The sequence below is a fragment of the Phyllostomus hastatus genome, unplaced genomic scaffold (genome assembly GCF_019186645.2).
Source record: "Phyllostomus hastatus isolate PE091 unplaced genomic scaffold, TTU_PhHast_1.1 phas_scaffold_182, whole genome shotgun sequence".
In the NCBI taxonomy this organism is placed as follows: domain Eukaryota; kingdom Metazoa; phylum Chordata; class Mammalia; order Chiroptera; family Phyllostomidae; genus Phyllostomus; species Phyllostomus hastatus.
The window spans coordinates 11,178,323-11,204,679 of NW_025334013.1; the positions used below are offsets into that span (position 1 = coordinate 11,178,323).

A 26,357-nucleotide genomic window follows, 5' to 3' on the forward strand; every position below is an offset into this window, starting at 1 on the left:
CCACTCCTGAATTCCCATGTCCGTTTCCCCCAGGCGTCCCTCACTGCAGCAGCACAGGCCTCCCTGCTGCACGCCCCCCCCCCCACTCCCGGCACAGCCCGCCTCCCAGCCTCCCACGCACGCTTCCTACACTGCAGCTCACGCCTCACGTATCTGCGCGGCTTGCTCCTACTTCACACAGCTCTCAGCTCCAGTGCCACACCCCCCGAGGCCTTCCTGGACCCCCGTCCTGTACAGCAACCCCTCCCACAGACAGGGTCCCACCCGCTTCACTTCCCTTCACCGTCTAACTCCCTGCCACGGCACTGTGCGCCGCGGTCCTCCCACCTGGAACGGGGGCTACAGGAGGGCGGGGACTTCGTCTCCCTTCCCACCGTGCCCTCTGAGTCCGGCACAGTGCCCGGCATTCGGCAGACGCTCAAGAAATATTTGCTGAGAGAGTAACTAATACAGTGAGGGATATTTCTCAGCCGCCCAACAGGTTCCGGAGTTTCAGCCACATGCCCCGCAGACAGCCACGCCCAGCTCTGGGCACGCCCTCTATCAGCAGGCACCACACACTCGACAAATGAGCTGTTATTCACGTGAATTATTTCATTTCATCCTCACCAGGAGCCTTTAAGGCATTTACTATTATCACTACTTTTCAGATAAGAAAAACCTGGGCTCCAGGAGTTAAAGAATTCGCACCAGGCCCCCAGTACAAAGTAATGGATACTAAGGCTGGGTCGTACGGACCCAGGGTCCGAAACCTGGGTTCACTGGGGTTCACGAGGCTCCACTGCTCCACTGTCTTCTCATGGGCAAGTCTTGAGTCCAACTGCCCAGTCACTCCCGTCTCCTCTTTCCCCAGAACCCCGAGACCATTTCCTCAGGAACTCTCACTGGAACCAACCAAATACACTATTTCCACAGGGTTTCAAACGCTCCCTAAGTTCACGCCTCACCGCCTGGGACAGCTCCCCACTTTCTCCTCTACGGTAAGCTAGCCGACCTGTCTGGCGATGAGAGCAGGACGCTCTGCACCCTCTAGTGCTCCTGGCACGGCTGCTGCCACCGACCCCCGAGCTGCAGGCAGTACTAGCCCCACGGCGCCGGCGCAGGCTCTGACCGAGTCAGGAGGCACATGAGCTGGCGGACCTCCTCCCGCATGGCCGCGGAGCCCCGGCGAAGGTTGTAGTCAAAGAGCTCCCGGATGAGGCCCTGGGACACGAGGATGTGCCTCAGGGCTGGGTTGGAGGCCAGGGCCCGCAGGAGTGTGATGCAGTGCTCTGTGACGGCGGAGGCGCAGCCGTAGCACTTGGTGGAGGACGTGTGGCCGCAGCCCAGCACGGACAAGGCGCGGTACTGGCTGGCCGTGAAGGTGGGCTGCACAGAGGTCCGGGACGACTTGGTGGCCGCCTCCCTCTGCTGCAGGTCGTACTCCAACAACTCTTTGCGCGAGGCAAAGACTTTCTACGAAAAAGGCAAAGAAAGAAATTAGCGATTAAAATAAGGAGGAAGAAGAAGTTAACTAGAAACCAGCTTTGGTTTAGAAAAAACACTTTACATGCATTTCTGACTCAACGTTCCTGGTAACCCCACCAGTCAGACACTCCGTCCCCACTTCACAGAGAAGGAAGCAGGCTTAGGGGCTGGCGTGGCCGTGGTGAGCAGCAGAGTCAGAACGGCCTCCGATCGCAGGCCCACACCCTTAGCTCCCCTGCGGCACTGTCTCGTAAAGAACAAAACAGCGGTCAGAACTGCAGGTACACGCAGCAAAGACGACACACCAGTGATTGGGGCAAGGACACTGGCTGCTCTCCTTGCCCACAGGCAGCCTCCATCCCCTGGGGATCCATGTTCCACCCGCTATAAGGCCCACCCTGGTTGAAGAGCATTGGCATGCCCCACCCATCTAGCCTGCCAGTATTTCATGTATCAGAAAAAAGGAACAGACTCTTGGCACCCAATTTTTTAAAACCAGTAACCCCTCTACTAAAAGATGGGCTGTGAATGGTCAAGAAAAACAAATCTGTCGTCATCTCCATTTCCAGTCTCCTGGAATGAACTTGCGCCCTGCCAAGCACCAGGAGCCGCAACGGGAGAGGAGCGCTGGGGCGGCTGCTGGATGGGCGCAACGGGGCTGCTTTGACAACTGCTGGCCAGGCACGCTGAAGTCACCCCCATTTCTCTACCTGAATGATCTTGGAGAGTTCGTCGAAGGAGTTCTTGCAGTCCCCACAGTACTCCTGAGCCAACTGCAGGATGTAGCGGTTCACGCTGGCTGAGGTGGAACTGACGCCCCCCGCTGAGCCCGAGTCATCCTGCAACCCGAGAGGGAAGCGGTCAGCCTCCACCATGAGGTGGTCTCGCCCAGGGGGTGGTCTCACCCAGGGGGCGGTCTTCCGGTTGTGATCCAGAACACCCTTCGAATGCCCCGCCCACTTTGGGATTACCTGCGGCTTCTCAGGCGCTGCCTCATTCACTTTGCAAAGCAGGTTCTCCAGCTGTGGCCGATGTCCCATCAGCTGATGATACACCCGATCCGCTTTGTCCAGAAGTGTATTGATGTTGGAAACAGCCTAGAGAGGAAAAGACAGGCACAATCTGAATGAGTAAACCATCCACTGAAACGTTCCCTATAGGTCATGTCCTGGGTTCAATGCACTACTTCTATTCTTTGCAATACTCCTGTGGGGAAGGCACACATACAAAGTGCAGTGTTGATAGGTGATTTATGGCAGGTCCCACAGTATTAAAATGCACAGCTGAAACTGAAACTTTGGTCCTTCTGACTCCGAAGCCAAAAGATCTTTTGCGTCTCCCCTGACGCTCCCAGCAGTTACCCCAACAGTCCGCGTCTTCTCACCCCCGCACCCAGTCCCGCCCGTCCCATTGGCCGAGAGTGGCCCCTGAATGAGCGAACCCTGAGGGAAGACCGACAGCTGCAACGTGAAGCAGTCCGCGGAGAAGACGCTGGGCAAGCCACCCAACCCCCTCCCACCTTTCCAGATCTAAAGTTATTTGCCCCTCGAGATATTTTAGTCCATCACCAACAGTTCTCCAACATCCTACACAAACCATGGGTCCCAATATACCTTAAACCGTCATCTGCTCCCGCCCACAAACTCGGTCCTGAGAACAGTGCTGAGTTAGAGACGGCTGGGCTAGCCGGAGAAGCACACGGCCCTAGCCCAGCTGCGGCTAAAGCTCATGTCAGAGCCAGGGTCCCGAGCCAGGACGGGTGTGGCCTCACCTTCTTCCGGTCTTCTTCGTTCTCAATGGGATCCACCGCACAGCAAGGCTTGGCATAGAGCATGAAGTCGAAACGCGCGTATTTACAGAAGCCACAGGCGTTGCAGAGGAAGGGGTCCTTTTCATCGTAGTTGATGGACCTGAAGGATCAAAGTGTCCGGGTCAGGGGTGTAGCGGAAGTTTGGTGGGGTAGGGGTGACCCGTGAGGAAATGGACTGTGCCACACCTACTCTGTCGACTACTGTGGGGACTACTGGAGGGACAGGAACAAGTAGGTGAGGACGACTTAAGCAACCAGGTAACAACAGAAGACCTAGAAGTAAACTTACAGACTCCTGCCCACACAGGAGGGGCAACACACACACCCTACTCTTCCCTCTCCCTCCCTCCCTCCTCCTCTTTCCACCCTGGGACTCCACACTCTACATACCCATAACCCCCTACTATGAGGGCCCAGACACTGAAATTGCCCGCCCTGAGGTGCTTACGGAAAAATGTAAGGAATGTACATGGCCCTGGCCCGGGTGACACCTGCTTGCTGACCTGCATTTGTGACACTGGTAGACGTTCTCTCCACAGTTGCCGCAGACCCCTGGGTTGGCGGGGACCGAGGCACTACAGCGCGGGCACTGCAGGGTCTCCGTGGAGGCCTGGTAGTTTTCATAGAAGTCGGCAAACTCGATCATCAGGTTGGAGGCCACGATGGGCAAAGGCAGGTCGATCTTCACTTCTGTCTGCCCGGGGGTCAGCTGGACCTTCTTGGCTTTGTGCCAGCGAGCTGGCCTAGGAGAGACAGTGTCAGGCAGCGGGACAGGGGGCCTGGGGGCCTCTCATTCAACTTTCAGTGACAATGCTCTAATGAGATGAAGGCTGTCCATGTGTATTTTTCTAAGGCAATGAAGCAGTTTCTCTAAAAGCAGGGAATCTGGTAAATAATAGCACCCTAATTTTAAAAATATGTTTCTACTACCCCTTCTCTACTAAAAAAGATAGAACACACAAGGGCTTTAAGGTGTTCCACATGATAATTTCTGAGATTCCAGAGAAACAGAAGTCACTGTCAAGGAAAGACATTCCTCCAACATTCGGGCACACTGAAGCCTATAATCTCAAGACTACCAGGAGGACGGTGCCTGAGTTCCCACCCTGACAACTACCTTGGAAGGGTAAAGGTCAGCTCGCTTTGGTGAGGCAGAGGGGCGTACCAGAATCTGGACCAAGTGCCAAGTAGACTCAGAGAGAGAAAAGGCATGTAATAACTTAAGGGTAACTACATTAATACAATTGGAAGCAGCATTTACTGAGCACTCACCATGTGCTAGGTAGGCTCTGTTCTCAGCACTTTACATACACGCACACACATATGTATGCACACACACACTCTAACTCATTTAATCCTTAAAACCATGCCCTGAAAGTGAGCTTACCTCTCTTTACTTTAAAGTTAAGGAACCTGAGGCTACATAACTCCTCCAAGGTCAGAGACATGGACAGCAAAGCTGAGATGTGACTCCACAGTCTCATTCCAGAGCCTACGAGCTTTACCGGCAGCTGCACTGACTCCACACAGAGAAAGTCAAACCCCTTCCCACAGAAGGGACTTGGGCCATCCCAGCGAGTAGCTGCTGCGCACGGGTCACCAGTGTTAACTCTGCTTTGCAAAGGAGACCAGAAAGCCTCCTTCAAGCAGAGCTCCTGGTGGCTGCTGGTTGACACACTCCAGCTCTACTCTGTCTCTTGGAATAATACCAATACTTCCACTCCATGTGCAGAACAGCAGTGGTGAGTCTTAATATTCAGGTACCACCTACCCATGCTCTCTGCCCAGCAGTAAAGCCTGCAACCTCAACCACACAAGGTCTGTGTCTGTAAGAGCCAGCACCACAAGGTGCCCTGTGAGCGTGGTAGGCAGCGTGTCAGTCTCACAGAAGCCAGCACTGTAACCCCTGGGCACCTTCTCTAGCCCGTAGATGGCACGCCCCGATTCAAACACTAGCACCCGTGAGCTACAAAGATCCAACACCAGCAGGTATCGAGGGAAGGCACTATGCAGAAATGGAAGGACTACGTACTAGAGAGACTTCTGGAGAAATACTGCCTGCTCCGTGAGCAAGAGAATAGCGCCCAAACCCAAGAAATGACAACTGCTTTCCAATGTAGGGAGGTGGTTGTACATGAAAATGGAATCGCTCCAGTTTGCATGGGTGCAAGAAGCCTGGAGTCTCCTCACTCAGCTTCGCCTCCCTAGACAAGCTGCTGAGGGGCTTCCCCAGACCCCAGGGCTCCACTGGACGTGATTTTAAAATAACCTTTGTGGACATCCTTAGAAACCGGTATTTCACTTTGTCCCCCAGCCATGACTGCAGGGGTAAGAGGACATACTGGACCTCTAGGGATGCACTGCTTTACCGGGTTCCAGCTGCCAAAGCCAACGCCAGGCACTAGGCCTTCCACGCCTCCCGCCCCTCCCCAAGCACGAGGAGCCCGTACTTGTTTTTCAGCTCCACGATGGCCTGCACGGTTCGGTTGTTGTAGTAGAGGTTGATAGTTCGCACCATCTTGGTCCGCTTCAGGTCTCCGATTTTCACCGTCACTTTGCTGATGGTGTGGCTGCCAATGAGCTTCACGACCTGCTGCGTGGTGGTGTACCGTGTGTCCACTTTAATGGAAGACAGCTTGATATACTAAATGCAAGAGTGCACACAAAACACTGTATTAGCTCAAGGTGAACGGCTCACCCTTTCTTCTTCAAACTTTATCAATGTAACCCACTCTTCATCCACGGATGAAATTGCTATTTACAGTAACAAGCATGGCAGGTGAGGGTTCAGACCACTGCTGACCGAGCATTAGGAGAGGAACACCTATGCGGGAACAACCAGGCTCTGGAAATGAGAAACCCACTGGCCCTGCAAGCCTCAGGACTGTCCACGTGGAAGAGGTCACTTACACAAAACGGCACTTCTGGATTATTACACACCAGGCAGGGGTCACTCTCCAGGTAATAGCCATCAAACTCCACTAAGCCAGACAAGGTGCTAAAGAAGAAACCAGTCTCAGCATATAAAGACATTTCCATCTCAGAAAGCACTGAGCTTCGTCAAGAAGCCATGAAAAGGCCATGGCTCACTACCCCAGGCGGTCCCCACCCTAGTGCGAACATGAGGACGTGTGAGAAATGCCAATGGGGTCGGGAAGTCACAGGAAGGAAACAGCAGCTAATCGACCTTAGCTGCTTCCTGTTTCTGAGCTGTCCTGAGGTCGGGGGGACCCTAAAACATTACGTTCAAGTTTGACTCATAGAGTCACAATAAAATACACTAAAAATCATTGAACTGTATACTTAAAAATAGGTAAATTTTGTAGTATGGAAACTGTACCTCCAAGTTTGGAGGAAAAAAAAAGAACAGTCACTATTAAACCATGAAAGTAATAAATTGTCAATTTAACCAATAATCTCTTTCAAAAGGTTTTTTAAATGCAGCCATTTTCTGTGAACTTGTCCTATTTGATTCAGACTTAGACCCTTGGAACTAGAGACTTTCTTAGATGACTGATCACCGAGCCCAAATCCAGCAAGCGTATTTCGTGTAACTTCCGTGGGCCAGGCCCCAGCTCTGAGGGAGGGGCTGCAAGACCACCAGACAGGGGCGTGTGGACCCGTACGGAGGAGCCGGTCAGTGTGGAAAGAGCAACTCAGGCTGCTGGCTGAGCTTCAAAGAGGGAGAAAGCAGAACAAAGCTCACTTGTAAATGTTGGAGTTGGGATGGTTGGTGAGAATGTGGTTTTGAGTCCGCAGAATCTCCACTGCCTTCTGTGAATATTCCTTCAACTGAAACAGAAGTTGACAAAGGACCACAGTTAAAGTGCAAAGGAAAGTCTTACTGGAAAAGACTTCTGTCTGCAGAAGTACCAGATCCCTCAGCCCCCATCAGAACTATGCAAAGCCTGGCCTAACACCTAATTGTTTAAGAGGACTCTCTGCTTTAGAAGCTGCCACAACCTTACGACAGTCCACCTTTTCAGACCCTGTGGAGGAAGATCAATTTCACCCTTACGGGGAAGCCTCGAAAAGGCTGTCTAACTGCAGAAACACCGGGGGATGCAATCGGGGCTGTCGGGAAAACCAGAGGGGCACTGTCATTCCCAAGCAAGTTTAGTGAGTTACATTTTCTTTCCACTCCATCCACTTCTATTGGCGAAGCCACTTTCAGACTGTACTTACACGCTGGTGTGTATTACCTATGTAGTATACACACTGGGAGTGTGTGTATATATGTAATATGCAGATACATATGCATGTGTACATAGATATATACGTACGTGCGTATATAGATATATACTTACGTACTACCTTTGGGTTGGTCATAAGGTTTTTAACTCAAGAGAAAAAAGGTTAAAAACGGAAAGTTAGCTTCTCTGACCATAAAGAAGCAGCTTACCTTCTTCTCCGTCTGCGGCGTTTTCAAGGAGAAATAGCCAAGTAGGTCCACGAACTGGGCGGCCTTCCGACCGTAGGCCGGCAGTTCCGGCCATATGGACCACATCAGATCCAGCAGGAGCTCCTGTTGAGATTTGCTGGAGTTCCTGTAGAGAGATGACAGCTCACGTCACCAAGCACCAGAAAACCCTGAGGTTCTCTATCGGCAAGGCCCAGGCACTGTTTTCGTGGACACATCTACTTCCCCACAACTAATGGTTCCGTTGCTCTTCTGACAATCGGCCCTAACGGATGTAGCACAGCCCCTTCCTGTGTTCAGGAGGTGGCCTATTCCCAACATCCAATGTTACTCAACGGCAGTAACGAGCTTTGTTAACGTAAAGAACCAGGACTGGTCATTTTACAAACTTTTAAACATAGCCTTCTGCCCTGGCTGGCGTAGCTCAGTAGATTGAGCGCGGGCTGCGAACCAAAGTATCACAGGTTCGATTCCCAGTCAGGGCACATGCCTGGGTTGAAGGCCACGGCCCCCAGCAACCGCACATTGATGTTTCTCTCTCTCTCTCTTTCTCCCTCCCTTCCCTCTCTAAAAATAAATAAATAAAACCTTTAAAAAATAATAAACATAGCTTTCTTAGTGGGAAACAGACCATCTTTTGCTTATGCCATCACTTTGATAGCTAAAGAGCAGAGTAACTCAGTGAAGAAACCAGTAATAGTTAAGAGGATTTTCAGGCTGCCGTGAACACTGACACCATGGCCTCGAGCACGTAACGTCAAATCGAGGCTGAGCCGCACCGCCCACGCCAGCTGCAGCCCCAGGAGACTGTCCAGCAGCCCGGGGCCTCACCTGTAGATGTGCAGTGTCAGGCAGTGGGCCTGCCAGCGCACCGAGGAAGAGTTGGACTCTAACAGGAAGCAACGCAGAAACTGGACCAAGGTCTCCTTATCTGCAAATTTGTTCAGCTGGTTCACCAGAGCTGTGCACAGCTGGTCCTCCTGGCTGCCTGAGCTCTCACCTGCAAGATCAGGGCAGAAAGAACAGGAAGAAGTGGTCTTGAGTCCCGGAGTCGGTGCTACCATGGAGAGAGGGAGGGAAGGCTGTCCATGCCTAAAAGTCTGAACTAAGTGGTTAAATCTGAAGACAACGTTCGGTTGCCTCCTAGGGGAGAAAAGGTCAACCCCAAATGAGACATACAGTGATGCCCCCCAGAAAGCATGGAATAAAGTGCCTACATTAGCCTGGCACTAAATGAACAACAGTTCCACTGGAGGAGAAACTTCTTTTCGATGTTTGCTATCTAAAGCATTACCATACATTACCATACACCTGCGCAGAGAGATCAGAGTAATTAGTTGGGAGAACTGCCTTCCTTGCTTTCCACCCCTGGTCACCTGTCCCAGACCTCCGAGGACCACGGAAAGCAGTGAAACAGAGAGGCATTTGCCTTTCTGATGGTAAGAAGTCGGGTACAATGGGTTACATCTGCAGAGCATTTGACAGTTTACAAGGCACATTTAAGAACATCACTTCACTGAACACTGACAAGCTGGCCACAGAGCAAGTGTTACTGTTTCACAGAAGAAGAAACTTGGCCTAGCAAAAACTGTCCAGTGTACTGTGACCTTCCCTATCACTGTCACCTGAAATGGGGCATCACACTGTTGAAGGTGTCACCTTCAACATAACTGAAAGTGAGGCCAAATAGGCACTAGAAGGCATTCGGGTTTCAGGTCGCCCGTGGGCCAGGATAAAAGCCACTTCTGGAGAGACTAAACCTTGTGCTCCGAGAGAGATCAGAACACACCACCCTTGTGACCAAGACAAGAGAGTGACTCTTACCCTCTTTCTCCTTTTCCTTTTCTTCTTTCTTGCTCTTTTTAGTGGACGACTTCGACTGCGTCGTGGCCTGTCCAGAGCTGGCAGCGGCAGGGGCCGAGGAGGAAGCCGCACTGGAGGACCCCGCCGAGGCGGCCAGGGCGGCGAGCACTTTGCTGCCGCACAGAGCGCAGGAGAGCAGCTGCAGCAGCACCGGGGACACGCCCTCGTCCACCAGGAAGCTGACTTGGAGGAGGAAGTACAGGACAGCTGCAGGGAGAGGAGACAGTGGCTCAAACCTAAGACGACAACTCGACTCACATGCGAGAACAGGAGTAACTGCGCCACGTGGTCAGGACTGCCCTGTTTGCACCAGCTCCTTCTCTGAGTCCTGGCTGCTGAGCGCCGCCGAGAGTTTACACCCTCTGTGGGAGCAGCCGACAAGTGTCATGACAGCTGTGAAGAGACTGGCTCCCTGCCCCTACTTCTTTGAGTCAGGTGGTTCTCTAAACTCCATACACACCTCCTTAGCTTCACTATCACAGTAGAGAGCTCAGATACCCCTCCTTCGTGCCACTGTGGCACCCCAAGTCTGTCCACTGACCCTTTCATTACTCTTTAAGCTCTCACTCGCCTTCTCTGCTAGGCAGAGCTGTCTACACAGTCACGCGCCACAGAACGACAATCCGGTCAACAGTGGATGACACGTACCACAGCAGCATGCCACACAGCCTAGGTGTGTGTAGGCTACACCGTCTAGATCTGTACAGTGCGTTCTATGATGGCTGCACAACAACGAACGGCCAATGACACACTTCTCAGGAGACACCCCCAGCGTTAGGCGGCGCGTGACTATCTCGCTCCCGTCTGTATCCCTAGCACCCAGTTTAGCGCGTGGCATGCAGTAGCTTCAGTAATAGCTCTGGAAGGGGTGAATGACAACAGCAACCGAAAGGAGCAGCACTGCTTACAGTCGTCTTTGATGCAGAATTTCTGCCAGTTGACGGTTCGCTGGGCAGCGATCTCCGCACAGGCTTTCAGGTGCTCCATCTGAAATAAAAGCCAGTCGCCGAAAATGAGCAACCCCGCCCAGCCGCCCAGCCGGTACCACGCCTGCTGCCTGGAGGGGACTGCATCCCGGCTTTGGATGCGGACTGAACATGGCGCCCTCTGCAAGGTGGGTCCAATGCCCTGGGACCCTGGGACAAGGCCCACACACCAGGCTCTCACGGAACCTCCCACGGTCAACTCCCCACCACACAAAGGCCCCTTTGTTTCCAGGCTTCCTCAGACCACTCGGTACTGCAGCAGAGACCGGCCGTGACTTGGAATCCCTCAGTCCAGTCTACACTTTTCTCACTAAAGCACAACAATAAGGACGCTAGCTCAGGCGTCTGCAACACTGAAGGTGTTCTTCCTGGATGCTCCTGTGCGATACACGCAGTTACTCCCCAAAGTCCACACGATTTATCCTCAGGCATGAGACAGCACGTCCTCAGCATCCAAGGACAAAAATCAGAGGTGCGCGAGCACCAGGTTGCTCCTGCCCGTGACGCGAACACATGACACTGGCAAAAACCCACGTCCACCCCCTTCATCACGGAGGAGCCAAGCCAGGTGGGGGTGGGAACGTGACGGGGAAATCGCAGACCCTGAGGCCAAGTACACATGGTGTAGCACCCGGTCAGGGACTTTGGGTTTACCCTGATCTTAACCCTGGCCAGGACGCCCTCGACACGTCTGCAAGCCCTGTGCAGCTCCACCCGGATTACCTACTGGGCTGAGCCTCATCACACGCCCCCTCCCCACCCCCCGGCTTCCACCCCCTCGTACCAGGCTGATGAGTGTGTCGTACTGCAAGGCAGAGCCTGAGCTGGCTGTCACCACACTTGCCCGGAGGAATATCCCCTGTTCCTCCAGCAGCTTCTTGATTCCACGCACGTGGGAGTCCAAGGTGTGCAGATCCCGGAGCTGGCGGTACTTGTCCTTGGACCCGCAGATGAAGAGCAGGAGTTTGCGGACTTGCCGGCGCACGAATGGCGTCTGCTGGATCATCAGGTACTTGGGGGGAGAAACAGCGCGGTCACGGACTCTGAAACTGTGTCTGTGCCAGCCCGGGTGCCCTGGGGTTTGTGAACTGTCACTGAAACCGGTGAGAGCAAAACTTAACTCTACAAAGCATTTGAGCTCGTTTCCCATCATGTCATTGGTCTGGCTCAAATAAACTCAAAAATTCTCAAAAAAAAAAAAAAAAAACCCTGTCGAGAAACACAAGCCAAGCTATTTCCTCTCGGCCAGGCTAGCCTCTGGTGAACGTCAGTATTCCGTGCAGCGGCCAGGAAAAAGGCATAGGAAGGAAGAGGCCAGCGAGGGAAACGCAGCAGTACTCCTGCGCCCCTTCCAGGGACACTCAGGGATCTTCAGGGAAGACTGGCCTCCACTCTGGCCCTCCCAGAGTTCAAATCTATTAAAAAGATTTTCAAAATCTCTCTTTCAGGTAAAAGAGGTAGGGAAAGAGGTTAAGATTGTTACAGCTATACAGCTTGAAGTGGTCATCTGGAGTTCGCTAGCAAATTATTCTTCCCAGAATTAATCTCGAGCTTTCCGTGGCTGCTAAGCGATTGTTTTTCGGCCAGCTCCAAACCCAGCCCACCACACACCCCGCTCTGTGGTGTCCAGTCCAGAACTATGCTAACCACATTGCATCTTTGCAACCGGCCCCCGCTCGGGTCCTGCACTGGGGAGCACCGGAGGGACACTGGAAGGCAGGAGAAAATGGAGGGAGCTGCTCTTTCCCATTTGCCTGCTATCCGAGCAAGAGCCCGTCACCCTGGCGGGCCCCACCATTTCTTCCCCACTCAGGGACAGACCGGCTGCAGCTGGCTCTGACCGTCAGCTCCTTCCAGTGCTTCCGGGGTCGTCCAGCCCCAGCCCCTCTCTTTAGCGCCCCGAAGGGCCAGCAGCCGCACCCTCCCTAGGCCCCTGGGCCTCCGTCTTTACACGCGAGGCTGCTGGCAGCGCCTGCAGCTACCACCTCTGTGCACCCCAGTGTTCCCTTCTACTCTTTGGCTGCTTCGACGCTGTGTAACCAGCTCCCTACATTAGAGTCTGTTAATTTCCCAGGTCTGCTCTGTTTTCCGGACTGAGTGCGAAGCGTTACATCTGTCCACTGTCGTCATGTGTGGGGCAAGTCCAACGGGCAGAACCAGAAGTCAGGCGGATGGCCTGCTCTGCGGCACATCTCCCACAGCTTCGCCACATTTGGGGGGTGGGGGGGGGGCAAAGGAGGGTTACAGTTTGGTGTGGAAGATAACACAACGATCAGTAAATGATAACACACGAGAAACTCTGTGTTCCACACACTCACAGCTGCACACCCGCCTCTGCCCCGCCCTGCAGCACCTGCCGCACAGGGGCGGGGCCGAGGGGGATACTGCAGGAGCGTCAGGATGAAAGGGGGCCGCAGAGGCAGTCACAGCTGATGTGTCCGCCCCTCAGCGGGCGCTGCTCTCCCCGCTCACCTCTGAGAGGAAGTAGAACCACGAATGGTCAAAGACAGGCGGCGGGATCCGAGAGCTGGTGTCTGCGATCTTCTTGATCTGGTAGGGAAGCCTCAGCACCATCTCGGTCAGAAGCTGCGTGTAGGCCTCAAACACGTCAGCAGCGTGACCCTGGGAGGAGAGCACATGTAAGGACCCGTGACCGACAGCCTCCACGGCCACACTCAGAGGAAGGCTGGTTTCCTGCTCACTTGCACACCTATATGCTAGCACTGGTCACTGCGTCCCCCGGAGCTGGAGCCGGCACTGGCTGATGGTTCAGTGCACAAACAAGCAACTCCCAGGCTCCCGGGCAATGTCATTCCGTGCGAAGATTACAGTGGAGCTATCGCACTGCTCTCAAAAGTTCTAGCATTTCACTCCATAGTTTTAGACACTGTATTGATTGCATTCTACTCACACAAAACTTAGAACGGGAAAATACTGAAGAAACAGGAGCTGGGAAAGATTTCCGACTCTCTATGAGAGATGTGTTCATTCCCTAGAACTAAAACTCTCGTAACAACAAGACATATTCCAGTACGCCCAGCGGGCCAGGGCCACTAAACCCAGCTGAGACCTGGGTTCACATCACTCAGAGAGGCAGGGGTGCGGAGAAATCGGAGGGCAGCAGACAGCGGCTATCCTGCAAGCCGTGTGGTACCCGAGAAGAGCCTGCACAGCGTGTCTCACACATTCCATCACCAGGTATTTATCGGCTCCAGGCCAAGCACTGGGAGCATACGGAGGAAGGAAATACGGTCTTTGCAACAGGGTCAAGGGAAGCCTCCACACGTGTGCACGGGGAGCCCAGGGAGACGTCGTCTCGACCACGTGACAGCAGGGGGTGTGTGCCGGGGAAGGTTTTCCTAGGACCCAGTGTTTGAGCTGGTCTGGAAGGAACAGGCGTCAGCTCACCAGGGGAAGGGAGGGATGCAGAGGGAAAGGAAAGAATCTCAGGAGGCACAGCACGCACAAAGGTAACATCCGCATGTGGGGAAACGCGCGAGTCAGTAGGGCTGCATGCGGAGGTGTCGTAGGTGAGTAAGGTACAGAGGAAGGGAGATAGCTGGATCCTCAAAGAAATTTTTGGTCAAAAAGTAATTTTAAAAAAACCGCCAAAGGTTACTAAAAAGAGAAGGACATGCTCAGACTCCCACTGCATGCCTGTTACACTCCTAGGCTATCCGAAGTGGTGCTGAGCACGCAGGGAGCAGCAGAGCTAGTCCAACCCATTCAGCTCCATCGCAGGGCCACAGCGGAAGAGAAACGGCGACAGTGAACATTCACTGAGTTTCGGCGGGTGCTAGGCACTGTGCTTTACAAACATCCCCTCATTCAACACCCACCACCACCCTACACAGCAGATACTCTTGTGCCCTCATTTTCCAGGCATTCAAACCGAGGCTTCCTGAGGTCAGACAGAACTTCTCCAAGCCTCATGGCTAGCGAGGACAACTGTTCCTAGACACTTGTTCCCAGACACACCTGATCCAAAGCCCATCTTCTAACCCAGAGCATCACAGGGCCTCTGATGACAGCGGGGGAGTATCTGACATACACTTGAGGACGTGACCCACACTGACAACATGACCTTATACCACATCATCTTTTTCTCAGGAGCTCAATGTGAAAGGACCTTGACAGTCTGGTGTCATTCAATTCCTCAGGTTCCCCAAGTGGCAGGACTCAGGACCCCAGCAGCTGGTTATTTATTAAATCGCGCTGAGAGTAAACCCCGCCAGGGAGTGAAGGCCCCCTCCTGCAGCTCCTTGGGCTCTACTCACTGAGTGTGCTCCGGGCGAGGGACAGGAGTGGCGCCTGTCAGGGAAAGCCCTCACCTTCACGTACTGGCGGAGGAAGAACGGGCTCATGTCGGGTGGGGAGGAAGTAGTATGTGGTTTCAGCAACTGGCTGGTAGCCACGGGCTCCTCGTCATTCTGCTGGCTCTTCCAGTACTCCAGCAGGGATTTGAGCACGTGCAGGCAGTAGTCCACAGCCCCCGAGCTCAGCAGGGCCGCTGCAGTGGCACTGGAGATGAGGGAAGACGACTGGAGGGAGAGGGTGAGAACAGCTTGTAAATGCAGCTGCGCGCTGGGGTGGGGAGACGCACTCACAACAGAGTGAGTTGTCGTGAAGTGGGTTAGTCTCTTGAGCTAAAAGTTTCCCAACCAGCTCAGGCACTGCCCCAACTCTTGAATAGCGGCATGGTAGAAGAAAAGACAAAAACATGGCTCTCAGCGCTAATCTCCCTACACAAGCGCCACTGGCCAAGAGGCATGGATTAGATCTTTCCACCTGGAGGGGACGGATTTCCTCTTTTTCCTTGGGCAACTAGAAAAGAAGACCATTTCAAGGAGAGAAAACTTTCCACTAGAGGCATTTTTTAGCAACCCCACCCCCCCATTAGGGGCTCTCCTCATAGAACCAGCTTCCAAAGAAGATGGGGTGAGCAATCACATGAATAAAAAAGTAGGAGAAAATCTACTGTAAATAAAACCATTAGGAGCGCCTTGCAAATCCCAGCAAACCCCACAGCTCCTAAGCTCATTAAGATTGGACGCAGTTCAGCCTCCATTCCCACCTTCTCTGCTTTGTGTTAATCTCCTTGCCACCTCGCACACGCGGCTTTCTCTCTGCCTTATTGCTGTACTTATAGCAACACACAGTGTGAATCCTCTTAGCTATTCCGTGCCCGCAGAACAGCCCCCTGCTTTTCAATGACGGACCGTCCAAACCCTTTAACCCTGCCAGTGGGGGGATTGTTGGCAAAGATCAAGATTCGTAAGGGATTCTGAGAAAGGCGGAGGCTCTGCTCTTGAAGAGGTAACAGCTGAGACTCTAACTTCCCTCGGGCAACAAGGGCGTCCCTCCAACCGTGGACTGCCTGCCGCCTCTGCCCACAGCCCTAGCCCCACGCAGACCACCCCTTCCCCGCACCCAGACGCTCGGAGCCCAAGTACCTCACATATGGAAGACTTGGACCCGGACTTGGTCCGGGACATGAAGACGCTCAGGAGCCGCATCACCACCAGATGGACCTCATTCAGGGCGCTGCGCTCATTCTTCTTGGAGACGTCCTGCAAGCAGAAGCAGAGCCCAGAAGCTCACACCAGCTCTGCAGCCTGAGGCACCTCTGGTGAGATTCCCTCAAGCCTCTCAGCGCTAAACGCTCCTCAGGGGGAGTCGGGGAGAAAACAAGCGCATCTGTCTGTGGGTTATACCTGCATCACTGAAAGCCCGATGCTCTTACAGGCCGTATGAAGACAGAAACCACAGATTCACTGTCTTCCCCTCACAGAACTACAGAGGGTCCACGAAGGCAGGGACTTATAGTCTTATTCCTCATTCATGCCCGGACCCAAGAGTATGCCTGGGCTGCAACAGGCACTGAAAACAGTTTTGTTGAACCAACAGAACTACAGTCCTCGTGGAGGGCACCCCCCGAAACTGGGGGACAGTCTCTGAGGGAGGGACAAAAATGGAGAACTGGTCTTAGCTGACCCCTATTTTTCACACAGTGTGACTTCGATTTCACCTTTTTATCCATGCCCAGTTCGGCAATCAGCTGGGAGAGCAGGTTGTCCAGGGCCCCCTTGTCCTTCTCATCCTCTCCGTCCAGGTCTGCAGTGAGCATCAGGATGACCTGGGAGTCAGCAGACAGAGGAAACGTGAAGGCCAAGTCCCTAGAGAACTATACCTTCAAAACACCGGGTGTTTCAGAAGAAGCCCCAGTCTTCCTGACTCCTCTGTCAGCCACGACCGTTACCCGTGAGGAGGTTTCAAATCCCAAGGTATCCAAAGCTTAAGTCTCCAGAGTCAGAAGAGTCCATTTTTGATACATAACACACTTGACATCACAGAAAATATTCTGCAAAAAGTTTGCAAAACTAAATGACTAAGCTACGTTACATCCAACGGAAGTGGGCTGAGACAGGGCACTGTGCTTGCTGAGAACTGAAGAGCAGTTCTGCCCGAGACGAAGGCAGCTAGTGGGACAACAGCTGTCACAGACCACACTCTACCACCGACCTTAGTGAAGAGTCACCACAGACTAAGAATCACTGGAGCAGACTTTTGCTCCTGGCTCTGTCAATAACTAGCTGGACAACTGGGGACATTTAAAAAAAATTCTCTGACCCCAGGCTTCGCATCTCTAAAATGAAGGGCTGTGACTTAAGTTCAAAATTGTATTCCATTGTTTTATGACCTAATTCCAAAGCCTTACGGAGCCTCCGGAAGAGAGACACCAGCATGCTTAAGGACGGTTCAAGCACAAAGCGCCCGACCCCGTGAACCGAGCCGAGGGATACCTGCATGTACGGGATGGCCCGGACACCTCCAACGTTGCGTAGCTGGGGCAAGGTCTGCAGCAGTCTCTCCAGCAGCATCAGACGGACCATGTGCAGCCTGAAAGGCCAAGGAAAATACATGAAACATGAGCCACCACTTACAGGAGGGGAGGTGACTGCAGGCCCTCCCTCCAGCCACTGAGGTAAACAAGGCACCTACTGCTTAGGAACAATCCTAGCATTTAGAAAATGTTAATAAACGCCTATCTGTCACACCAACAATGTAAGAGAAATCTCACTCTGTTAAAAGGGAGCAAAACTATTGCAAAATACAATGAATGGTACTGAAAACCTGCCATGGGAAAGTTAAATATTGCTCAAGCAATCAGGTCCTGGCCATTCTCAGTATGGAAATCAAGCCAAACCATCCACAGTAAGCACTATGGTTCTTCTCCAGCACGTGGCCGCACCCAGCCTCCCGGCGTTCTTGTCTGGCATTCTCCTACCCATCCATCCTGTATCGTCCCGTTGCACACTGACCCAGCTCTTTCGTTCTCACGCTTCCCAAGTCCTTCGGAAAGCCAGTCGCTGCGTTACCCTCTCCTCCCACACCTCGTCCGCAATTTTCCCTAGTGCAAAATTCCATTTCAACACTACCCTCCCCATACTGGACCCGTGAATTCTCTCCTCCACTCAGGTGGCCACCACCTACGCTTTCTTCATCTACGGCTATGCAGCTGGGCTTCCAAACTAAGTGTGTGCCCCTGGGTCCCTAGTGAATACACTGATTCAGAAGGACCACAGTGAAAATACATTAACTAGGGTCTTGGTGACAAGTTGGTTGGCAGTCTCGCCTAACAGTCCTACACAGATTTCAGAGTGCATTTGCTGAGTGAATTAATGGATTCACTTTATAGTGAATCAGTCTTCATTTTACTTTGTGGACTATTTAATATAAGAAAGCACATGCCTATGTATTTTTAAATGTGATTTCTGTATGTTACAACTCAAAATAATAAGTTTGAATGAAAGTACAGTGTGTTATTTGAATAATTATCATTCTAAAAAGAATTCAAATAAAGGAGCTAAATGTCCTTTAGCATTCTATAACACATAAAAGCCCCCACACACGTAGGAACTGATCAGGAGTGGGTGAGGCGCGGGACGGGACGGCAAGCAGCGGGTCGGCACTGTTAGGATAAACCTAAGCTTTGAGGTGGAGTGAAATCTTCAGACGTGGAAAACGTGTCTGCGTGTGAATGAACAGACACACACAAAGGAAAGAGTCGGCCAACTGAACAAGGTCCGGACCTGGACCAAGATCATGCCAGATTGCTCACTGGCTTTTCAAACTCTTAGACAAGACTCCTGGAACAATACTAAAAATTCAACACTACCAAAAATTGCAACTTTCTTTCCTTGTGACTTAAATGAAAACAATTCTACTATTGTATTATTTCAAACAAGTCATTTGATTATTTAACTTATTCCTGGAAAAACGTTAAAACCACTTTGGAGACTTCCATTATCAATATGGCTAGGTTACCTAAATTGCCCCGCTAAAACAACTAAAAAAACCCCCCAAAAAACATAAGATCATTTTAGAAGCAATGCTGAATCTCAAAACACTTCAGAGAATTAAAATTATATGTTTCCCAACCACAGTACATTACACTATAAATCAGTAACAGAAAAACAATTAGAAAGTCACCCAAATGTTTGGAAATTTAGCAACACGCTTCTAAATACCCCTGGGCCCACTCCGCCTCCTGCGATGGATCCTGTCCCTAGAATGTTCCCCTGCAGGAAAGCCCCCGCTGAGAACGCGCAGGCCCTGACCTGTTGCTGGTGTGGACGTCTCCTTCCCCTTCCCCTTCTCCTTCTCCCTCGGAGCCCTCTCCTTCCTGGTGGCCAGTGGTGGTGCTGATGGCGCCGGTGCTCGAGCTGACACTTCCTGGTCCCGCCGGGTGCCCCTCCGCTGTGGCGTCGCCGTAAGCGCTGCTCCGGCCAGACACTGGAGGGAAATGGTTTAAAAAGCACGAGTCAGCTCCCAAAGCACGACGGAAGCCAGTGCACTCTGAAGTCAGCAATAGTTGGAAGATGACTGGTAAGTTTACAAACTTTTTCTCCTGTGTGAAGCTAAGTAAGGATGGAATGCACAGTTCTGGCCCCACAGCACTGTGGCCCCAGTGACTCTCGGGCGGCCACACGTCCCTCTGCAGAACATGACCTCTGCCTACAGGACCGACCTTGGCCTCAGCTGCCGACGTTTCCATTTCACATTCCAGAGAACACACACGGATTGGGAATCTGGGCATTATCTTTTACTCTTAATCTGCTCCACACAAAAAATTCTCACATCCACAGACCGATTTATAAGATCAGCCCCAAATGGCTTCGCCATGCTCCCTCATCCTAGAGCCCCATCCTATCATCCAGCACACTGTGAAGATGACCTGCTGTATTAATACATCAGATCATTAACAGTAATTGCCCAAAAGATCTTCCCCCAACAAGAGGAAAAAAAACAGTATGATGGATTTCAAGGTCTCACCATAATTGCTTTAGATTAATCATGATTTGGGATTGGGTATGCCACTGCTTTCTTCCACTAACAGATAAGTAAAAGCTGCCTAGAAGCTACTTCAGTATTAAACTCCCTGAGCTTAAGCCATTATCACCGAACACAAGAAACCCCAGGGGTGAGGTCAAATGAACTCCATGAGACTTCCGACGAGTCTCCCCGAGTCTCCCTCTGCCCAAACCGATCCCAGGACCCAGGCAGAGATTCCTGTTTCGCCCCCACCCTCTGCGCAGGAGATCAGGACCCCAGGACACTTTACCACTGTGCTCGCCAGCCACCGAGTCCACGGCACTGCCCCCGCTCTCTGAGCCCACACTACCACCGTGGTCGGCGGGAGAGGTCCGGAGGGTGGAGCCGTCGGTCGCTGCTGTGCTGCCCTCGTCGTCTGAGGCTGGAGCTGAGAGAGTAACGAGAGCTGTTACAGGTAAAAACCCCTCCTGGGGGCGAAAGCATCAAACCACACAGCGCGAGGACACAGCGCAGTTTACCCGTCCCGCTGTCAGAGGAAAAAGGGAAAGATGTGCTGTGCGGGTTAACGACCAGCAGGAGCGAACACCGCACACGGAGCGCTGGGAACAGTACTGGGAGAGAAGACCCAGCTCCCCGGGCACTTCCTTCGCTGTCACGTTACAGCACAAGCAGAACAGCGCAGAGTTCAGTGACATTCTGTGACACGGACACTCAATTTCCTAACTCGTACACTTCGCAGTCACCATCATGGAGGTGTTACTGACGCTGGCTGAGACTGGAAAGCAGCCATGACCATTCGAAGCACAGAACTCAATTTTAATGAGATTTGTTTTGTAATCAGTCAATTGGTGCTTATGTCAGAAATCACTAATGGGACCTCTTGAATCAACCTGTTTGTTTTCTTTTTAATCAGGTGGTCCAGAGGGGAGCTCATCGGGAAATTTCACACCTCCTAATCATCCTCATCAGATGCTAATAATGAAGCAAGGAAATTCCCCAGAGACAGCCACAGCATCCAGGACCAGGGCTGAGCTGAGACAGAATGAGGGGCGTGGGGGAGGGAAGCCAGGACAGCCACAGAGCACAGCAAGGGCACCACTGGCACAGCACGACAGCGACCTCCAAGCCTGAGGTGACAGCAACCACAGGGTCCAAGGAAAGCAACAAGCCATGGCAGCAGGTGAGAGGGGACAGCCACTTTCTCCCTTCCTTACCTATCCAGGCTAAAACTCCCAAAAGGGAAATACAAAAGAGAGAAACCAATACAGGGAAGCATCGGTCTGAAAACCTCCAGGTCAGCCCTCAAATTACTTGGGTAGGGTTTTCCAGCAGCTGGGTCAGATGTCCCCTCCCCTTCTCCCTTGGCCCAACTCTCTACTTAGGAAATTTTTTTTCTTATCAAGTTAGGAAAGAGATTGCAAGTAAGGACAAAACGAGGTTTGAGAACTTCCTCTGCATTTGAATCGTACACAAAACCCCTACCTCCCAAGCTCACAGATCCCTGACGGTTAGCCACACTGACCTGCAGCTAGCTCGGCTTCTTGCAACGTCACTTTTACTTACTTGCAAGTGAAGAGAAAAAAGTTAAAAGGTAAAATCTCTATTTCTTGTCTGTCTTTAATGCTGTCTAAAGTGCGAGCCCTCTGAGGAAGAGCTGGAAGGCTGTGATTGAAGCCCAGCGCTGACCGAGCTGCAGGCTGCTCTCCGGGCCCTTCCTCGGGGAGTGAGCGGAAGCCAGGCGGCATGCAAAGTGCAGGGGCGAAGCCACGAGCGCCCCCACCAAGCTGCAGGGCATGCCCCCCACACCCGTGTTTCCAAAGCGAAGGCGGAAGCGGGAGTCCAGAATGGCCTGTCGAAGCAGCTGCCCGTTCCACTCTCACAGCACAGGAACGCGACCCGGGGCCCGGGGGTCCTGGGCCGCGCTCCTTGCTGTGGACAGTTACCTGATGCTGTGGTGTCAGAGAGGGTTCCTGCGTCCAGTGAGGAGGAGCTGGGTGCTTGGCCAGACAGCCCCAGGCTCTGCAGGCCCAGGGCACTGCTGCTGCTGCCTGGGGAACAAGTGGAGAGTGAGTGCAACACCCTCTCCAGACCCCGTCCACAGCGCTGCTTTGGCCACCTGCCGCCCTCAGGAACCTCAACTCACCAGCGTGTGACCCCCTCTGGCCTGGAGGAAGTTAACAGCTATTGCTGCCCAGCCACCACATTCAGTTACACAAATGGTGAAAGACTCCCTCCAGCTCAGGCTGGACACAGGCTGGAGGGATCTAACAGATGTGGGAGGGAATATCCAAATGCCCAAACAAACAGAAATGAGGAGACTGGCTCCCGGCTGGAAATGCCCCCGTAGTCCCTCTCACTCTCCACCTGCATCTCTGAACAGCTCTCACCCAGATCAACCTCTCCCCGAATCTGGGGACAAGCTACGTGAGCGGCACACCAGTAACTGCCAACCCTCTCTCCTGGGCAAGGCCAGGGGCCGCCGTGCTCCTGGCAGCTGCCTTCTACCTTGCTGGTCCTGCTGCAGGCTCAGGGCGATCGCCAGTTCGACCATGGTCTCGTCGTCAGCGTCAGGCGGGATGTCCAGCATCGGGGGGAAGCCCTCTGCGCCGGCCAGCAGGGCCTCCAGGGGCGAGGGGTTGCCATTGTTGACATTCTCAGCGGTCTCCAGGACCATCGACTCGGACTGCAGAGAGGATGCGCAGTCAGCATCCCATGGTTCATGGTGGCTTTTGGAAGTCCACTGAATAAGAGCTAGAGGAGAGTTGGGGGCCCCTACTCCCCTCTCCAGCTCCAGACTCACCACCATCTCGAAATCTCCATGGTCCACCTCACTCTGCTCCTGGCTCTCCTGACGGATGTGACCACCGTTCGGGATCCCCGATGACTGCATTTTCTCATCTGCATCATCATCGTCATCGTCATCCTTGTCTCCTGAGTCACAGAAACCCCAGTCACCTGAAGGTACTTACAAACCTTTTCTCTCTCAGCATCTGGTGTGAGGGCTCACAGAGCAAACACAAGCCCGGACAAGCTACCCGCGGGCACCTGTGCCTTGGAGGGAGACTCCAGAGCGCTACGCCAAGCCCAGCGGGGTCTAATCTAAGAGACGGGTTGGCAGGAGCAGCGTGCCCCCACCTAGGACAAGACCTTTTCCAGCTGATGAAGTGGGGGGGGGCACAATGGGGGAAGCCTTGGATTACCAAGGGATTTCCAGAAAGCAGTGAAACTGAAGCCCAGTAAGCCCACGGGCTCCCACCGACTCTCAGGAGACCTTGGACAAGACAGGGAAAATAAGTAATCTAATAATATCTGTCATCCATCCTGGCAGCTTAAAGTGCTACTATTTTTTCCCAAAACAACTGGGCCAGTGAGATTTCACACTGCAGAAGCACTAGGAGAAGAACCCTGCCCAGCCAGCTCCTGTGTGAGGGGAGAGGCCTCCCGGCGTGCGAGGGGACAGACCCATAACGGGAGAAGACGGCGAGCTCGCCTCCCGCCAGCTGGGCTGTGCAAGGCAGTGCATGTGGCCTCCACCGGAACCATGCACTGTCTGCACTCCAGCGTCTCACCGAAGACACACCGGCTGTGGCCTAACTCCCAAAAAGCTGGGCTAAGATCAGTGATATTCAAGGAAGACAGAAGGTCACGAAGTTACACGCAGCCCTGCAGCCCTGCCCGGCACGTGGCCACGGAGCACTCGCAGCAGGACCAGTCCGCGTGGCAGTGCGGCACTAGTGCACACTTCACACCAGACGAAGACCCCACTGAGACACGTTTTAAAGACGCAAAGCACTGCACTAGTAACTTATATTTGTGTGTTGAAATATTTATATGTACTAGATTGACCAGTAAGTTAATTTCAACATACTTCCTTTTCCTCTTCTTAAAACCTAATAGAAAACTTAAAATTATGTACATGACTTTCGTTGGAAATTTCCTTCTGAGGCAAACCAAGTAACCAGAGACTGACACAACGTAATGTTAACATTTAGATGCTTTGAGAATTGCTCTTACTGCAGTGTTAAATGTTATCCCGACTTGTGTCCAAGTGCACGACCAGGGAAACCTCTTGTGACATCTGCTGTCAAACAGCATAGGCACGACCTCTGAGGACACCACCACCAAAGGCAACGGCCTGAACCCTTACTGTAGAGCTTTCGTGCTAGAAGTCTGTTTTCCCTGGAAAATGGCTATACTTTTCTTTAGTCACTGTGACTCTCACAGTTGCTCTTAGGTTACTTTTGCTGGGCTGTGAGGAAGCTTTCGCCCAGATGTAAGATCTTCACTTAACAACTACGCAGGACCTTGTGATGTAGATTTTTGTTTTGGTATGTTGGGCTTGATTTTACTGTTGTACCTTTACTTTCCTATGGCTTTGATGTTCTTTGTTTGTATCCCACTGACCAACTGCATTTTTATCTGCCCCCTGAAAATCTTTGCGGGACAAGGCAGGACGACAAGGGACGCATGGACCATAGGCCCCGGGCCTGTGGCCCACGTGGGCGGCACCTCCACCCCCCACAGCCACGTGAGCCCACGTCGAGACCCCACGTTACCCATTGGAGTGTTGCTTCGAGGGGAGGACGGCAGTGTCACGTGTCTCCGCTTGTTCCTGGGCCTCAGGACCCGAATCAGAGCTTGTTTGCAGGAGAAGCTCACCGCAGGGTCCTGAGGGTGGGAGGACATCATTGTGCTCGGGTTTCACGTTATTCATGAGACTGCCTGCAGACACTTCCCCTCTCGGCCGACCGTTTATATGCACGTGGGAGACCTGCCCACTCTCGCCCACGACCCTGCTGACCAAGCTCAGCAGTTAACCCCCTCTCCTGACCCAGCAGAGGAAGGCCCGTTCGGAAGACCGCCACCCTCATCTCCCAGTCCCTGGCGGCAGACTGGCAGGCCGCCTGCTCCTGAGGCCACTTGGCTCTCTACGGGGGGGGTTGGGCTTCTCGTCAGGAGATCGGACTCATCTCAGCTCTGTGCTAACATCAGCACTTCGAACACCTAGCTTCTGTGACGGAGTCATGAGAACTAGACCTTGGCGGCGGTCATTGATGTACTCCCTTTAATTAATACTTGGCACTAAGTAGCAGTCCCCAGGATATCCCCTGGGTATTCAGCCCTAAACAAGACAGACAAAGTCCATCACCCCTTCAAACCTTTTTTCCCCCATGGAATGAATAAAATCTTAAAACTTATTGATATTCAAAACTCTTAATTCCCATGATCTCCTTTAAGAGTGTATACTTTGTTAGCGAACTTATTAAACTGTTTCCGCAAGTGCCCGGGCTGGGTGGGGGCGTGGGGGCACGTACGGGACACAGCAGCATCTGCATGTAGATCCTGGACGCCGTGTTGATGCAGTCCAGCTCGCACGTGCAGTAGCCGTGGATGATGTCGACCAGCGCGTTGACAGTGGCTTCAATGTGGGTGAGGCCTAAAGGGCAGGAAAGGACAATAGAAAAACTTCTATCTATTTAAGGGTCTAAGACAAAAGCACACATTGTTATCTCCGCATAAAGGTCAAGCTAACAAACCAACAAGCACACACAGCAAAACAAAGAAAACATGCACAAGAGACAGGCTGGCAGCATCGTTTGATCTGTCTTACTACCAGTCTCCTAATCTCCCAACCCGTCCCCGAAAGCCTTTCCAGGCTTCCCGAGCCCCAGCAGTAAGGGGCCGTCTGCTCTCCTGGACTTCAAACCAGGGCGGAGAAGCGTGAGGAGCTGGGCGGACTCTAAATGTCCCTACTAACCCCAAACCTCTGGTGACCACAAACACGACCCTGACACGCCTTCGGGTTTGCTGCCCAAGCAAACTCCCAATGCGAGTGAGCACCGGGGAGGTTCTGCTTCTCTAGGCTGCCGCTGGGGTCCGGCTCTCCCACCCGAACTCGGGATGGCGCGAGAAGTCAGACACCGAAGGCAGTGGCAGCTGAGGAACAGCACGATTCTCCAGGCTGATCCCTACCTTCTACCTTGTGAACCGGCTTCCAGCCAGTCCACAAAGATTTCTGAAACAACTCCGACCACAACGACGGGCGCACGCACACGCCCTACGTGAAACAGCCGACCCGGCACGAAGAGCTGCAAGAACAGCGCCCTCGCTGCCACCCCCTGCCTCCCTGTGTCAGGAACAGCGACGGACCTCCCAGCCTTCCGTTCCCCGACCACCCATTCTGGACGAGGCGGGCAATGAAGAGGGCAGGCCAGGGGCCTGCTCAAAGACGGGACTTGTATCGGGCTCCGCTCGCCACCAAAAGGCAAGTGCCCCTCCCCACACGGTACCTGGCAGGCAGGCAGGCGCCAGGAAGGCGTTCTTGGGTTTGGAGGCGTGCAGTTTCCAGAAGTGGTTCACCAGCTGGGTGACGAAACTGCAGCAATCTCCCTCCGCCGGCTTCTGAGGCTCTCGCGCCTCCTCCCCTCCTTCTGCACAGAGAGACAGTTAGTGACGACGGTAAATCGGAGACGGA

At 53.0% G+C, this 26,357-nt stretch overlaps 1 protein-coding gene across 6 annotated transcripts in view; it reads right to left on the reverse strand.

The window, feature by feature from the left end:
• UBR4 (ubiquitin protein ligase E3 component n-recognin 4) overlaps positions 1–26,357 on the reverse strand; it is a 120,493-nt gene that overhangs the window by 37,248 nt on the left and 56,888 nt on the right. For 5 of the 6 annotated variants that reach the window (XM_045858982.1, XM_045858980.1, XM_045858981.1 and 2 more), the window contains 26 exons: positions 26,173–26,313; positions 25,198–25,319; positions 24,439–24,550; positions 22,683–22,813; positions 22,388–22,565; positions 21,826–21,930; positions 20,172–20,309; positions 19,168–19,342; positions 17,350–17,446; positions 16,575–16,682; positions 16,000–16,116; positions 14,878–15,087; positions 13,019–13,168; positions 11,331–11,558; positions 10,469–10,547; positions 9,522–9,767; positions 8,529–8,697; positions 7,680–7,824; positions 6,984–7,069; positions 6,188–6,275; positions 5,728–5,921; positions 3,781–4,020; positions 3,239–3,377; positions 2,439–2,564; positions 2,178–2,306; positions 1,112–1,455 (listed from right to left, as the gene is read on the reverse strand). In XM_045858982.1, coding sequence (XP_045714938.1) covers positions 1,112–1,455; positions 2,178–2,306; positions 2,439–2,564; positions 3,239–3,377; positions 3,781–4,020; positions 5,728–5,921; positions 6,188–6,275; positions 6,984–7,069; positions 7,680–7,824; positions 8,529–8,697; positions 9,522–9,767; positions 10,469–10,547; positions 11,331–11,558; positions 13,019–13,168; positions 14,878–15,087; positions 16,000–16,116; positions 16,575–16,682; positions 17,350–17,446; positions 19,168–19,342; positions 20,172–20,309; positions 21,826–21,930; positions 22,388–22,565; positions 22,683–22,813; positions 24,439–24,550; positions 25,198–25,319; positions 26,173–26,313 — 3,997 coding nt within the window. The remainder of the gene's footprint in view (positions 1–1,111; positions 1,456–2,177; positions 2,307–2,438; positions 2,565–3,238; positions 3,378–3,780; positions 4,021–5,727; positions 5,922–6,187; positions 6,276–6,983; positions 7,070–7,679; positions 7,825–8,528; positions 8,698–9,521; positions 9,768–10,468; positions 10,548–11,330; positions 11,559–13,018; positions 13,169–14,877; positions 15,088–15,999; positions 16,117–16,574; positions 16,683–17,349; positions 17,447–19,167; positions 19,343–20,171; positions 20,310–21,825; positions 21,931–22,387; positions 22,566–22,682; positions 22,814–24,438; positions 24,551–25,197; positions 25,320–26,172; positions 26,314–26,357) is intronic. The other variant, XM_045858978.1, reaches the window with a different exon arrangement.